Below are 17,266 nucleotides of genomic sequence, written 5' to 3' on the forward strand. Positions count from 1 at the left end.
CAACACAACTACTTTATTCCATGAGAAGCATAGTTCTGAGTGTTGCAGTGTAGGTGGTAAAGCAAGTGAGGAGAGAGACTGGAGGTCAGGGCATGTGTGTGCGTTTATTATTAATTACATAAGCAAGAGTACTGAATTGTACTTGAGCATATGAAAAACAACATGATGCATCAACAAGATATTCCTTATTTAGCATGCTGCCCTTGATGTTGCATCAATACAAAGCACCACACTTCCTTGTCTCCACTCAAAAATAAAAGACCCAGCTACTCTACTATTTGCATGGGACAATTTAAAGTCACGGACCCTCGCTCTAATAAAATAGCTTGCAAAAAGCATGTAAAATACTGTATTTAAAAGTCAAATACATTTTCGTCACTACTGAAAGTCCACTAGAAGTTTTTCTTGGCTTGGATTATCCCCCTCCCCCCCGAACACAATTCTTATGAATTGTTTGTTGAAAGAGAAAGCAATTTCCTTTTAGAAGCAAGCATTTTCTAGATGTTAAAATGTTATATGTATATGTGTTATATTTGAGCAATGTGCAGTTAATTTCTGCATAATCGTGGTTATTGGGGAAGCCATGGTTATTTTTCTGGCTATAATTGTGAATCAGAATTTTCAGTCATATCCCGATTGACTGAATCGTTGCTGCTTTTTATATTTTGGTCATTTATAACTGTCTTTCAGCAGAATCAAGGACTCTTGTCTCCAACTGTCTTGAAATGAGGAGAAATACAAGTGTAGCTAAAGATAGCATCAGCAAAGCATACAGCCTCCAAGGCCCTGTTGCAGAAGAGCCCCACAATGATACTAAACATGAAACTGCTTTATTCTGTTTTTTTACCAGCGTTGTCACCAAGGACATCTCTTTGGAGAGCTGGAGTGCACTGTGGAAATTCCGCCCCCTTTGAAACCTAGAGAAAAATGACTACTCAAGGAACACTGTCCTTGAAGCACAGCTAAATTTGCTAGCAGAGGCTCAGCATTCAGCCTGCTCAGTGGGACCAAGTGCAGACGAGCATGTAAGATAAGATTTGAGAAGATCTCAAAACTGCTCTTTAAAGTGTTCATTTATTAGCATGCACTATTTTGATTGTTAAAAAATCAGAATACAGACTTAATAAGCTCATTAAAAACAATTTAAATAAGTTGTTATACACTGAAATAAGATTAGCTAACCCTTTGGTTTCTTTAGAAAATTCCTCTATTTCCAGAATACTCTTCAAACTAGGCTGGATATTTGATAAGTGATAAATATTGTAATATCGGTTATGCAGAAATGGGTATTTTCACCATACGTACTTACATACCCTGTCCCCTTCCTTCCAACCAAATAAGACCTATTTTTAGTTTTAAGCCTTCATGTTATTGTGTTATTCTACCGCTGTGACCCTCAACCACTGCAGAGTAGTTGGGCAACATCCAGAAACCCCCTGCCTGTCTACCGTAATCCACACACACAAGTAAGCAGACATTTGGACTTGTGTCAGGTGGTGACATCAGGGTCCAGAGTTCAGCTGCTGGCTAGGTCAGATCACTTTCTGTTTCACAGGCTTTATACAAGGTCAAAGTGTCTTTATGTTAACTTTATCATTTTAGTGGAATGGGCTTTGTACCACACTGGTTAAACCTACAGCCATCATGTTTTGATATATAGTAGGCTTGTTGGTCCTTAAGCTGCTGTCTCTGCAAACAAAAGCAGGAGCGAAGGGGATGAAATTCTCCCTGTGGTGATGTTGCTCCTGCATCATCAGCTGAAATGAAAGACGTGTATATTCCTACACTGCCGGAAGCTGCAGTGTTTCCATTCATCATGCCTACCCCAAGTGCAACCCTGATTCCCTCACTACTCTGCTCTCATTCAGTAAATCTAAAGCTTGACGTAGTCTCCTGCACATGCTGGTGGACACATGTGCCTGTTTGTAGTTTTGTCAGTTTGTTGCAGATCTCCAGAGGGAGCTAAATTGGTACCATTTGTTTTAATGGTCTGGCAAGGATTTAGTCAGGCTTTGCCCAGTAGATTAAGAGGCTTTTGGTAGTTCTCAGTTAGTATTCTGGTGGGCACCTGTTTCAGTAAAGTGCTTTTCAAGGCATGGGTGCAGTGTAAAAATAGACCATCACAGTTTTGTTATATTTATTGTTCCTCACATCAGCACTCAGAACAATAAATCAAGTTTCACACAAACACTAATAAATGTTCGCTGACACTAACAGTCATAGTGATTTCATCATGCCATGAGTCAGGTCAGCCAGCTCTTGTGCTGTGATAATGAGTGGAAAGGGTCGGGCACAGCCGTTACTTGAGCCCACTCTGCTGTGTTCTGTTTTTCTTTTCTGTTGGCAACCTGGGAGGAGAAGTACGTTACTCGAAGAATGTGGGTCAGCTCTGTATGTTTGTGGGGAAAGGAATTTGCAGCAGAGCAGACAAGAGCTCTTAGACCAGACTTGGTGGACAGATTTTTAAAGGTAGATAGTAGTGGAGCTGAAAAGCACATGAATGTGGTGGTATGGATAAAGATGTTTTATAATAAATTACCCAAAAGATGCTTTATGCCGTGATATCTTTGCTTTTTGAGTTAGATTATTCTTCAGGGGGGGCTGAAAAAGATTGCATTTTTTTTATTGTGTGACTATTAACATTGTTGAGAGCCCTCGGCTATTTATTCTGCATGCAAACTGGCGCAGACATTGATGCAGCACTCCTCTGGCCTAAAAACAATTTCTTCTCCACCCACCTCTCATGTTATCTGTCATGCATACCTAATGCTGACTTTCCCCCTCTCTCTCCTCTCTAGATGCAGTGTAGATTCGTCTGGTGACTGCTCTGCAGGCTCTCCACTTGTCTCGTCCCTGGAACCAGGTGATTTGGGAAGAGCAGATTCCTGCATTTCCCTTCTTTCAGTCTGAGTCTTTTTGTCGGGAAAAATAAACAACTGCCCACCACTGGAGTACACAGCTCGTCCCTGCCCGTGTTGCTCGGATCAGCACAGCTCATCTCCTGACTAAGGAGAGCGCAGCAGCTGCACAAGATTCACCTTCTACCAACTGATCACTCCTGACCCCGCCCACACTGCCCTGTCACCATGGTGCTGTCACAACGGCAACGAGATGAACTGTAAGTTGCCTACGCACTTTTCATAACAAGTGGCTGAGAAATGAAAATGTTGCATTCATGGTAAATGGATTTGTACATGCTGTGTTGGCAGTGTGGAATATCTGCTACTGTTGCATTAAGGGAGAAGACATTTTACATATTAGTTTATTTGAGATTGACTTCCTGTACTCCTTAAAGCTGCCTAGAACAACCCATTCTTCTGATGTCTTAAAAATTATTTTGGTTATAAATCTTTCTATTTATTATTATCTTGATATATCAGATAAATGTGTATCTTATAAATGCTATAAATCTATTAAAAAACACTCTATATGATTACCACAAAAGTTATAGATATAAGTTATAGGGGGTATGCATTAGGTTAGTGATGAGAATAAGGGAGGAAAATTTTTCTTTTTCTTTTTTCCCCCAAATTTAGTTAAAGTTGTAAAAGGTGAAGTTTAAAAATTTGGAACTGTTTTTTTTTTTATATTTATTTTTGGCCTTTATTTGATAGCACAGTGGATAGAGTCGGAAACAGGGAAGAGAGCAGGGAGAGACATGCAGGAAATAGTGCCACATGCCGGATTCGAGCCCAGGTCGCCTGTGTACATGGCGCGCGCCTTAACCACTCGACTCCCGGTGCGCCTGGAAATGTTTTAACTAGTTACTCTCTTGCACTGATTATCACTGCATCCATACAGTTTGTCTAGCCATGACTCAAACAGTGCTTTTTGCCGGCTCTTCGTATCAAATATTTGAAGGTGGCTTTTTGCTGCCACACGGCAAAGTGGCAGGGGCAAGTTCCATTTAATAATGGACTATGTCATTGGAGCTGCAGTTCTGCATCTATTAGGGGTGTAAATCACCAGTTTAATCACGATACAATACAATATCGATTCTCAGAACAACGATTTGATATTTGCAGATATCACAAAGTCTGTCACGATTAGATTTTGATTTGATTTGATTTAGAGGCCTGCGATCAATATCAGACGATATGGTGAACCCATTTACCTCAATCTATTACTTTTCACATAAACAAAAAAACACAATATTGATACTCTCTTAGCTGCTAGCCGTTACCTGCTATCTGCGCTTAGCGGTGTTGTGACTAGTGGATGGGTGGAAACTGTCATAACCAAGCACATGGGGGAATTTTCAAAATAAAATCGTAAGATTAAAGTGGTGATTAATATTGATGTTTATACTTTCAATCAATTTGACTGAATCATTGCTCAAACAATCGATCCAGATCAATGAATTGTTACACCCCTAGCCACTATGTAGCCTATGTAGCCTCAATCTTGCAAGGAAGCTTGCAATCTTGTGCAATCTTGTGTCATTAGTATACATTTATGTCACTTTTCCAGAAGGCCATGCTCCCATCTGTCATACCGAGTGTCAAAACATTCTGAGAAATGACTGCCTACAGAATAAAGAAAAAAAAAAAACAGAAATAAAACAGGTGAATACCTACTTATATCAAGAACAGTTAGACCTAACGCAGGTCATTTGCATACCCTCTATTTGATAGTAACAGCTCTGTTTATGACTTTAATGTATCACTATTTTTTAAAATTACATCCTTAGCCAAACCCAATTTTGTGAACATCTTTAGCTGACCAGGAAATTAGATACGCAGTTACTTTTATGTAAGAAACTAATGTTATGAGTGCAAACTACTCAAATTCTAACAAATACCAGCTATTCAGGCATTGATTTTTCCCTCTATAAGAGAAAGAATCTTAACTACAGTGTAAAAATCATTTTGCCGAGTGAAAAGATAAGAAAATAAATAATATAGAAGAAATGCCCACTGCTAGACACATAATAAGGGTGATGGTGCAGCTGATAGCTAGCCTGCCCCACCTTGAGGTTTCTAGAGTGTCACAACAGTAAGACTGAAAACAGTGATGTTCCAGTCCTTGTCAGAATTCAAGCAGCTGCTTTGTCTAAACCGTTTTCAAAATCTTTCCATCTTTCACTCTCTGATCTTTGTGTTTATGTTTTGGCTGTCCATCATCCAATCAAATGAGTGAACCAAACAAGCTAATCTGCTGTTATGCTGATCTGAATACCAAGTTTCTTCAAGCTGTAGAGGGACAGGAGTGCCAATAACAGTATCAACAAGCCCAATAAAGAGCTTAGAGTTGGCCTGCTCTACTGAGCTCTATTTATGCACCTTTCAAACCATCAATGTCAACTGTTCTTACAGGCTAAAAGAGGACACGCATGTCCATTACATGACACTATACTGTTTGCTTTCATGCATGGAAGTGTATTGATTATAGGAAACAATTTAAATAAGGAATTTTTTCTACTTCAGGAGGAATCAATGACTGGTTGGAGGGTTCCTGAGCTCCCCTGGGGTGTTTTTGCACAAATGTATTGATCCTCCACCTACACAACCCAGCCCTGAAAATGTTTAGCATTCTCCATTTGCCCTTTATGACTTTAAGAGAAGCTCATGGTGTCATATTTGCCCCAAAACAAAAGCAATGAAGAAATGTAGAGTTTTGACAGGCTTCATAAACCTGTTCTTTGGATTCCTCCAGAGAAACATTGTGGACAAGATGGCTGAGATTTGCACACAGGTTTTATGCACAGATACACACATTGCATGCAGACAAAGATATTTCTTCATGTGTGCTATGGAGTAGATGCAGAGTGGGTGAAAAAAGAGAGAGAGGGGCTGTATTAATGGGAAGAACTGTAATTTGGCCTTGCTGAGTCTGTGAGCCTGATAATTAACCCCTGAAGCGTGGGGTAAAAAGTTAAGGCAGCTAAATGTGAGACATTAGATCATGAGAAGTAGATGAGACGACCTTGTAGAGTTTCTGTCTGTAAGAATTTCTAATCTGCTTAAGAAGTATGAATTTTGTGTATTTTGAATAGGACATATGGGAAATAATTTCTCTTTTGATGTTAATTTTCTCATTCTTTTCTTTGCACTGTCATTGAGAAATGCATCAGCAGTCACATGACAAGGCTCTTAGTATTCCTGACTGTTTTTGTGTTTTTAGATGAGCTCTGTGGGAGGTGTCTGTTGGTATGGAGAGATCTATTGGAATGCTAGTCTTTTATGCTAATTGTTATTCAGAGGAATCAGTCAGGGACCCCCTACACTCCTCTTTCTTTCTCCTCTGTTGCGCAAATCTGCAGCCCCATAGCAAACAGGAAACTAATGTGGGACCATCGCACCACTTGAAGCCACATTCAAGCTTTATTCATCCTGTTGGAAATGTTGCCCAGCTCAGTTGTAGCTCTCATTGATTTGTTGTCGATCCCCAGGATCTCAGGTCCTAACAGTGGCCTTCTTATGAAGCCTCCTTGGAAACCTAATGGCAGTTTTTAATGGGGCAGCATGGCAAAGGAGTTACAGGGAACAGTGACCAGATGACTATCTGCTCTCCTCTGTTATGTTTTTCATCGAGTCCCATCAAGTGTTTTTTAAGGTCTTGTTTACAGTCAGAAAAAAACATACACTTTGTTTTTATTGAGGTCATCCCCTGCATGTTTTAAGGCAGCAGCTGTTCACAAAAATTCAATAATTGCAGGGAAGCTGCATAAACTAGTGTGTGCAATTAAAACTAGGGCTGCAAGCAGCACTGAAGGGTGTCTTACAATAGGTGGCACTACAGCAAAACCATTAAATTAACCTTGAAATCTGTAGAGAGGAAGACCCTGATCATACATGTGAAATTTGAAGGCTGAGTCTGATGGGATGTTTCATTTGAGAGTTACACCCACTTCCTGTCTCATGGCGAAGAATCAAAATGGCTGCTATGGCCACTGGAGCCGTTATTGTGAAAACTGGCGGAGCCGGTGAACTTCCTGTTTGGATTTTGGCATGGGTCCAAGAGGCTTTTTTGTAGGTGCCGTCATGGTGCATGTCCTGCTCGAAGATCATCTGCCTAAGTTTTACGGTGTTCAGGGGCTGAATTTTTAAAGTGAGGGAAGTGGAAAAAGTGGCAAAATTGATTTTGTTTTGTCAGAAGGGGGCGGAGTTATTGATTTCTGATGTTGGTGCTTAATTTGATAGAGACTCCATGTGTTATCATCAGTGAGAAGTTTGGTTATGATTGGTGTAAGCACTAAAAGGTTATGGACAATAATTGTTGCTTTTACACCATGTGTTTTTGAGAAAATGGTGAAAGAAGTGGTTGTCAAAGTTTGGGCCCTTACAACAGCCCCGCCCCCTGATGAAAACTCCTGCAGAGCACAAGCTGAGATCTCCATTTTGTCTAGTTTGAGGAAATAACAGTCTGGAGTCCAGGAGATGACCCCCCTCAGACGAGTTCGTTCAAATGCGAGGACTGTAAACTGACCAGAAAACAGCCAAATTTGGACCCTTTTCTTTTAGGATGTCACTTCCTATGCATTTTAGAGGATGGTCCCAAGAGGGCTGTTTGTTCGTCTAGTCATGATACATATATGTACCAAGTTTCATGCATGTTGCTCAAACCTGTGGGCGGGGCTCCTGAATACCAGCGAAAACCAGGTTTGGGGCCCCTGAGGGGCCATTTATTGAGCGAGATGAATGGAACCACCAGAATATGAAATTTTTCACCAGAATCTAATAAGCCACTAAATTTTGTGAGTTTTGGAGCATGTTAAGGCCCTGAAACATGCAAAAGTTGGGACCCAAAAAAGGGATTCCTACAGATACAATAGGGTTCTTGCACTGGTCAGTGCTCCGGCCCTCAAAATGTGTTTGCTGTTAAATTGTACTTACATTTTAAAGCTTTAAATGTGTTCAACAGATCACAAGGGAAGTTTTTTTTGTCTTTACAGTCAATCTGCTCCTAACATATTTAGCCTAAACGAAGGCCAGCACCTTAGTAACCTTGTGTAACACTTTGGAGTATGTTAACTTGATTTGGGTTAAATTAAATTATATTAATTGAAATAATAAACACTGGAAAACTTAGATAACTCAGAAAACTCAGGTTTGTCTCAAAGGAGCCCAGGATGTGTGAATAAGGAAACAAAGGCCAAAAGTTAAGTTTAAATTAAAAGATTAATGAATAATATTTTTTAAAGTAATAAACACAAACAATTTTAAACATCAATTAACGATGAAGAAGGAAGGCCTTTAGAAAAAAGCACATAAAATTAAAGCTGTTCTTTCTTCTTTGGGAAAGGGGAAACAAAAAAAGAAGAGTTCGTTTGGGTAGCTCTCCAGTCTTCAGACAGATCCAATCAGGAAAGGAGGCGGTAAAAAACCTGACCTGAAAAAGGGGTCAGTAAATAAAAACAATTACTATTTATTATCAAACTCTGTTGTACAACTTCGCTTCATATCCAACTCTCATTACGAGAGGACACAATTTAAGCAGTATACAAATTAATCAATGATATTAAGCAATTCGTTAAGAAATAAAGTTCTCTTTTTCAATGCAATGCATCCAAACATTCGGCAAAGCCGATTTACAATTTACATCTCAAGAAAGTTAACAAACATGCATACAAATATGTCAATGACAACCGGCGTGCAGCTGCCCACAGCTTAAAGTAGCTTTTTTCTTGATTAGGTTTGGCAAAGAAATCTCATTTAGTGGGAGTTTTAAATTTCTGCACTCTCTCAAACTCTGCACATATTATTGAAATAAACAAAAGAAATAACACTCATCACTGAGTTTCTAGAAAGTAAGAATCAGTCATTGAAGTCGGTGCATGTAATCTTTGATACCATCCAGCCATGCCGCCTGTGTGCTCATCAGGTGAGGAGAATGAAAGAGGAAGTGACCTTGTGCACCGGATATTTATGGGTTGCGAGATGAGCTTGAATTGGATAATTATTTATGGATTGGTGTGCGGTATAGATGTTTGTAAACAAAATGAACAGTATAAGGAAATTATTAAATAAATTTGGGGAAGAAAATAAATGACCAGTTGTTTGTTATGACAGGCACAAGTTCACTCCTGCAGGCAGGCAGGATGGCTCAGTGCATATAAATTTACATTAATTCACTGGGTTACACTTGCACTGAGCAAAATAGATTAAAAAGAGAACTAACCTTTGTCTCCCTGGACTGGTTATGTTTTTAAGAACTGAAGTCAGATGCTGTGATTGCGTTGCATCTTCATAACAACTCTATTTTTGTGGGCCTAGCCAATGAAAAGCACATTTGTGTTTCTTTCCAGGGTCAGGGGACTCGTCCCTGCTGGCGTGAAGTAAAAATAGATGCAGAACAGAACTCTCTGCAGCTCTTAAAGACCTGGAGGCACCCATGTGCAGATGGGTCTTATTCTTTTGAACTCTCTCTCTTTACTTAACAAAGAAAGTCCTGCTAGCCCTATCCATATCTTTGGCTACTAGATGCTTCATGTGATTTTACCCCTTTGAATTGTCCCTTGGCTGTTAAAGTGATGACATAAAAGAATAAATGCCAAGACCTTGAACATTTAGAGGACAAAAAGGGGACTAAAGAAATGTAAAACTAAGGACTGCATCTGTCAAAGCTAATAACTGTAGTTTACACCGAAATGGAAATCTCTTTCATACACTATTTAATCCTCTAATATTTGTGCTTAGATAGCATTTTGTCTTGCATGAGTCTGTAGCCTTCATGCATCACTCTGTATCTTTACCAGAATTAGCAATTAACAAAATGAGTTAATGAAAGGAAAAATGGAGGAAGCATTGCAAGCATCTGGAAGTGAGGCCAGCGCTGCAGATGATAATACTAGTCACAAAGATGGGGTTAAATAATTAAAAACACACAGATTTTTCTAAAAGCAACTCATACACAGGTTTACAGAGGCAGATTTTCCATTTTTTATCTGTATTTACTTCAGCCAACAAAGGATGAGATATTGTCTTGTTTCAAAAATAGCAGTGCATGCTAAAGCAAACTTTTATACTGATTTGATGTCTTCAAGATTTAGTAGACTTTTGTCATGAGCATATACCTTTTTGAAACACTGCATTGTCTGCAACAGTGGGTGACCAGATTTGTAGATTATAGGGCAAATTTTCTACCTTGTTCATTAACTGAACTGATTGCATCGATTACCCCTATGTGAGTCCAGAGCTGCAGTTTTTCACACGGCTGTCACATACCTGTGGTTGCATGTTAGTGTTTGGGTGTGTCAGATTACTCCCTCCTGAGGGACAGCACAGGGAGGGACTCTGAGTCCTCCATTTATGATGTGAACCTGAATTTCTCTTTTGGAGCTCAGCGCTTTGATTGTAGCCTCTGCAGAGGGAGTGTAAGGACAGATCACTTGATGCTGCATCAGGTCTGGTTCACAGATAGATTGACATGGTAGCAATCTTTGTTTTCTTTACCAGCTATCCCATATCAATCATTTACTGCCCTTTGTATTTGAAATATTTTGTTTAAACAGGAGACCAATTTACTGGATGTAGTAGCATGGATCATCTGCACATTTACATATTAAATGCTTATTTGCACAGAATGTATCCAACTTTTATACTGATGTTTCCTCAACAGTATCATTTTATACATAACACAATTTAGGATTTTAAATGTGTCGCTCAACATTCAGTGCTTAGGCTGTAACAGCTGATCCGTGTGAGAAGGGTTGCTGTGCATGCGTAATGATCCCAAATTTATAGAGTGCAGATACACACAGTGCTTAACAAATTTATTAGACCACCACCCAAAGCAGTAACCTTGCAAAGCAGATGGATACACCCGTTTCCTTGTTTCTCACTGGCAAATCATCTTGCAAAGCTCCCGTCTGAACCATTTGGACCTGGTTAGAAAGTGACAGGATTAATCAGCGACGAGGGGCAGTACTTTCAGGCGTGGTGGAGTCGTGACTTTAGCAAGCAACAACAAGAGGCCGGTGCAATTATGGCAGAAGAGCTTAATTCATAACTGGCTGGTGAGTCTTTTTTTTGTTCCTCCTTGTTACAGTGATGTTCTTGTTTGAGTGGTGCCTTTTCAAATTGCTTTGATCGCTGGACGACATGCTGTCAGCAACACATATGCTGAATAATGTCAGCGCTACTGTTGTTGTCTTTGTCCACTGTTGTTTTCTACTGTGAAACAACATGTTCCTAAACAGGACACATTAATCTGGGAATATTCAGGCTGTTGCTGTCGTTTGCTGTGGTTGTGAGGTTGCCAAGACAGTGTGATATTGAGTTGTTCTCTGGTTTTCCATCTGTGTATGAGTTTCGCTCCACATGTATCCGTTCGGTACATGTCTGTACTGTACTGAGAGGCCTGTACCGAATCGGTATGGTATGAGTACATGTACCTTTACACCCTTAGTGCATACTGTATGCTTATTATAAATTTTGATGTGTGGATGAGAGAGTACTGTTTTCAGGCTGATTATACTTTGTGATCTGAGTTCATACTGCAATGCAGTATGAACCAGAAAACACACACACACACCTCATGTTGGAATAACAGAAAAAACAGTCTTGGACACCTAAATTGGATGTCTTATCCTTGAGTGAAGCAGAGAGAAGGGGGATTTCTCCTTTGAAGTTTTCTCCTGGCTTAAGAGTTGATCATCTCTGCAATGCTTGCAACTAGTATGAAAGAAGCCCTTCCTGTTTCACATTGAAATTTACTGCTTGAAGATAGTCACTAGTGTAAAAAGCTTTGAGATGACTGGACTTTTGGTAAAAGCAGAAACTTGCATAGATGAACCCAATTTTCTCATTGACGTTATTTGTTGAATTGATGGTTGGATAATTATTTGTCTGGATTGTCTTCATGTCTCAGTGACCAGCAAAAGTGGCTCTTTGTTATTAGCCAAGTAAGAGAAAAAGTAATTTGGTCACAGTTTTCATGGAGATATAGCTGTAACCAGCAATTATGCAATCATGTCGCATGACTTTGGTGGAATGTTTCTGGCAACAAGCTATCAGCTGTTAAGACTGAGGAATAAGCTTAACTTTTTTAACTCTGCAGGGGCCTGCTTTGTTTCTGTACACACCTTATACTTTGCTGAATATTTCACATAGTTCTTTACATGAGAGAGATGGCTGCATGTAGCTGATGAATGGTGCCTGGTGGTCCTGATATTTCACTAAGTATAAGCATGAATTGCAAGTTGTTTGTTTGACTCCACATGCATTTCCAGATTCATTTCCAGGAAGTAAAATACGGTAATTGGAAAAAAGAACATGAGATTGTTGCTCTATCATGAAAATTATCTAGAAAACATTTGATGTATGCTTTGAAGGTCTGGGAGAAGGTGGCGGTCTGAATTAGTTGTCATTATAGGTTTGATGTTTTCTCAGCAGTACTTCAGTGGCCTTGCTCCTTGGATGTGTGTACTTAACAGAAGCAATGGTTACATCACCAGCACTGGCCTACTGTCCTCCACTGTTTGTCTGCACCTTCGTTATCATCAACCTCTGGTACAGTCTCTTCAAGCTTTATGAAACACATTCACAGCAAATTTCTGCCTCATCTTACAGAGTTTGTGCTGTTGTTTTAAAACACTGCATGTCAGGGACTGTTGGGGAGCAAGTGATGATGAAAAAGGAAGTTAAATTTAATGTGTCAAGGGACCTTTTTGAGTGTTGCCCTTCATCCTATTAAACATTTATCAAGAGTTCTTAAAGATCGAACAGGTCCATCTGTTGTCTGGTCTATAAAGGCTCTTTTTAAAGGCTTGTGCCTATAAACAGATATATGGCACAGGTCAGCAGGCATGCCAGGCAAGCAGAATCTTTCATCTTTTAGGATTTATTAGAGTCTGTCTGTTGCTGAGTGGCACACTGCACTGCATTTGTTGGCTGGTGTTTCTTAACACTATGCAGAGTAGGTGGGATGCTCGATGACTGGTAAATAAAATGTCTCATAATTGGTGTTTTGACACCAATTATGAGTTGTGTGCCTGCTTGATGACTTTTGCTCAGACATTGAATGTCAAAATGAGCATCAGGTATGACTTGGGCCTAATTATCTGTTGATTTAACAGGAATGTGAATTGTAGGTGACTGTTCTGAAGGATAAAAAAATGTGTAAAGTCGCTATTAGGGGTGTAAGAAGTTATCGATACACTAAAATAATACGATATTTCGTGACACAATACTTGGGCTTGGTGACTGTGGCAAAAATCAAAGCACGATTATAATACTTTTAACCTCAGTTACGATTAATGAACAATTAACCCCACACACACAAACACTCGGTGTTTGCTGTAAGTATTTTTATAAATTGATGTTATTTGAATGAAAACAAATAAATGAAAGAAACGTGATTTATTTTGGAGGAGGGGGGTGTCAGGCAGTGGTGAGCGAGCGAGAGAGAATAAAGCAACAGGCGTTGATCTGAATCATCATTCATCCATCTATCTGTTATATTTCCATGGTTGATAGCCTCATGATAAATGAGCAAACTTTGGTGTTTAAGTGAGGTTTCGGTGGTGAACAAGTGCGGTGGATGCAGCAGGAACAGTTTTGAATCATCAGTCACCTTGGGCACATACGAAATTTCGCATTGATATGGAATCTGTTCTGGAAAAAAAACAGGAAATAAAATGACAATTTCTGCATCAATGTTCAGACATGATTAGAACAACATGAAACAAGCTCATTGTGCAAAGGTCTTAACACTCTGCATGCCGAATATAAAGAAATGTGCAATATAAAGAAAAACCACTGGGTAGTTATTGTAGTTTAGGTTTTCCATGTTGGAGTTACTTGTAAAAACTCTTGTGATAATACATTACAAACAGTATTTAAATTCAGAAGTTTTGACGTTATATTTATTTATGTTTATTATTGCATATTATTTTAAAGTACCTAAAATTGGTACCGGTTCACAGGTACTGGGAATTGGTACGGTACCAGTTCAAATGTGAAAGGTACCCATCCCAACTGACCGCTAGCTGGCAGCAGGCATTTGACTCTTCCCTCTTCTCCTCTGTTTAGACACGGAGATCAGCCTTCCGGTCTGAGCGAGCCAGTTGCTTGTGCCTACCTAGCAGCATTCATAGCGGATTTGTGGACTTATTTTGGCTTCCAAAACATAAAAGACAGTACAAACTTAGACACGAGTCAAGTCATTTGCAAGATATGCCACACCAGAGTGAAATACTCAGACAACACGACAAATCTGAAAACTAGACATCAAAGCAATGGTCAAAAAGAGACTTGTTGAGTCTACCTTTTTACCTTTCTTTGACTATGGTGATGTTTTGTGTATGAATGCTTCTGCTTAGAGTCTGCAGATGTTGGACAGTAGGGGTGTAAAGGTACGTGTATTTGTGCCGAACCGATTTGGTATGGGCCTCTCGGTACGGTACGAATGAATACTTGTGGAGCCAAGCTCATACACAGAAGGAAAACCAGAAAGCAACTCACTGTGACACTATCCTGACAACCACCCAACCACAGCAAACGACAGCAACAGCCTGAATATTCCCAGGTAGAAGTTTCCTGTTTAGGAACACTTTGTTTCCCAGTAAAATACAACAGTAGCACTGACATTATTCTGCAGCTGTGTCGCTAAAAGCACGTCGTCCAGCGGACCAATCAAAGCATTTCAAAAAGCTCCACTCAAACAAGAACGTCACTGTAAAGAGGAGGAACAGCAAAGTCTTACCAGCCGGTTATAAATTTCTTATTCTTTAAGATCGTCTATTATAACTCTGGTGCTCTGGCTCTGTTAATCAAATTAATTTTACCTTCATATGTCAGCCTCGAAGGAGGGAGAGACGGACTTTGCAGCTGCGTCCTAGGTAGAGATATTGTCAGATTTCACACGGCTCTAACCTCTTCATCCACCAAGATGGGCTGTGAAAAGTTCTCCCAAACTTTGTAGTTGGTCCCATTGATTAAAAAAGTAATCCACTGCTGAAGTCTGTGTTGAAATCGGCAGGAAAGACGCTAATTAGCATACTTAACAAGCTAACCCACAGTAGTATGATGATGCGTTCAAGTTGGCTGTGAAATTTTGGTGTTTAAAGAATGGGTATAAATATATCAATGTATCAATGAAAATAACTTAGTAACTCAAAAATGTATTTATTTAGTAATATTTTTAATCATTGAAGAACTTTTAGAAGGAGGTTACAGCATTATTAATGATATCAATGTAATTTATTCAGCCTATTTATTAGGGGTGCACTGATCGATCGGCCAAAATTGGTATCGGCGCCAATTTCCTTAACTTTAGGAGATTGGCGATCGGCCGATCCTTGTAAATAAGATCGGTGGATAATTGATTAATATAATTAATTAGGATTTTTAAACCTGTCTGGATGCCACTGTTTTAACTGATATTTCATCATTACTGTACCTGTTGTTTATCATGAACTGTGTAAGTCTGAGTGTGTTTGATTTTGAAACTGTATAACTGTCATTCTTGACCAGGTCTCCCTTGAAAAAGAGATCTTTGATCTCAGTGGGACTAGCCTGGTTAAATAAATGTCAAATAAAATGAAATAGCGATAGCGAGTGATCTATGATGATAGATGCATTTCGAAAACAAGCATGAATGACTGACATAGTACAGAAATAACTATGTTAAAGTACACGTTTGTAGTTTGTAATTTAAATGTAATCAGGGGCCTTAAGTTTTAAGTTACAAAAATATTTTTGACATCAAGCACCCATTCAGTAATAGCAGACTACAGGACCTCAGCACTATTTCTCCCAGAATGTGTCGATGAGAAGACTAGTTTAAGCTCACTGGTCATTAGGTGAGCTGTGTTCATCGGAGGTCCAGCTGTTATTGAAACACTATCTGCATCTCTGGCTGTTTGACTTAAGATGACACATCCACTATCGCAAAGTTTTCATCTGCTCCTGCCATGGCAGTTTTGTTTACCTTCGGCTCTCAGGTCAGCTGAAAAAGAGAGTTTATGGCGTTGAATAAGCAGAGTTCAAGGCAGGCAACACCCCCTACTGTTCAGAGTATCGGTACACAAGCTGGGCCGTGTCAATTTAAATCTCCCTTTAATTGCATTGATTCGTAGACAATTCAAGATATATCCTTACATCCCTAATGCTTAGCATGCTGACCAATTTCTGTGTCTGGCATGGACACTGTGGAGCGTGTGCAGAGCGCCTAGTCTAGCTTGGTCCAGCATTTGCATTATCTAGGTCTGCAAGTCATCGAGAAATTCAATTTTTTACTATTTATGTGAGACTAATGTTACATGCACTCTAAAAGTCCAATTTTAGTCAGACTAACACTATAATTCATCTTTTTCTAACTGCATGCAAACGTATTTACTCTGAAATTGGTTTGATGAATGTGGCTAACTTCATCAGGGCTAGCCACCACTGGGCATGGGGTACATTTGTCAGTTTAACTTTAGATGGCTTTATATCCATTTTGTGAATAAATTTACTGCTAAATGTCAATGTTACATAATGCTATTGATCTACTCTGCATCCTACATCCAGGCAGTAGAGATGGATAATAGGCCCATTAATTAGAGTAGCAGTGGTTGACACAAAGAGAGGTAGGACAAAATCTTGAATGAACAATCACAGGTCGACTTTGTTTATCATTGGCTGTCGGACTTTATCTAGCCACCCCTGATAACTGCTTTCTCTCTGAAATAACCTGAACTATCAATGAGTTATGCTCTGCACTTTGATGGTCATTACTTTGAATTGTGTCTGAACAGGATATTTCAGGTAGTCAGAGAACTTTGTAACATTCAAGAGAGAAAAAGTTATATGATATGATACAAAAGAGAGTTATCATGCAGTAGTAATTTACAGGAAGTGATGTCACTGGTGGATGATACTGGCTGACTCATCTATCTTCTCTGAAGGATTTGGTCATACATTTGTCTCAGTTTATGTGGAGGATGACTCCCCCCCCCCTTATAACACATGAGAGAACAGCTTGGCACCAGAGGTCTGACTGATCTGAACATTGATACAACTCCCCTGGGACTAAATTTCTAGAAGACATGAGTTTCAGTATTTTCATGCAGTTTGTGAGAAAAGGGAAATGCTTTTCATTTAAACAAATCACACCAAAGTTACAGCTATAATACAGGCTTTCAGACACACTTTTGTTCTTTCTCTCCTCTTTATCTGTTTTCTCTGTCCATGCACACACCCTGCTCTCCTCTTCCCTATCTCCCCATCACATCATCTAGCTGTGGGCTGCTGGTAACCATGGAAACCACGGGGTTTGTTCTCTTTCTGTCGACACTAGTACACATCTTTTCCCCCTGATTTCTTGTCTGTCTCTCTGTCTG

The 17,266-nt window shown here is 39.5% G+C and overlaps 1 protein-coding gene across 2 annotated transcripts in view; it reads left to right on the forward strand.

Moving 5' to 3' along the window:
- LOC121516081 (lissencephaly-1 homolog) overlaps nucleotides 1–17,266 on the forward strand; it is a 55,920-nt gene that overhangs the window by 13,137 nt on the left and 25,517 nt on the right. For both annotated transcript variants that reach the window (XM_041797162.1, XM_041797172.1), the window contains exon 2: nucleotides 2,799–3,118. In XM_041797162.1, coding sequence (XP_041653096.1) covers nucleotides 3,087–3,118 — 32 coding nt within the window. In that variant the 5' untranslated portion in view covers nucleotides 2,799–3,086. The remainder of the gene's footprint in view (nucleotides 1–2,798; nucleotides 3,119–17,266) is intronic.

Source organism: Cheilinus undulatus, linkage group 2 (genome assembly GCF_018320785.1).
Source record: "Cheilinus undulatus linkage group 2, ASM1832078v1, whole genome shotgun sequence".
In the NCBI taxonomy this organism is placed as follows: domain Eukaryota; kingdom Metazoa; phylum Chordata; class Actinopteri; order Labriformes; family Labridae; genus Cheilinus; species Cheilinus undulatus.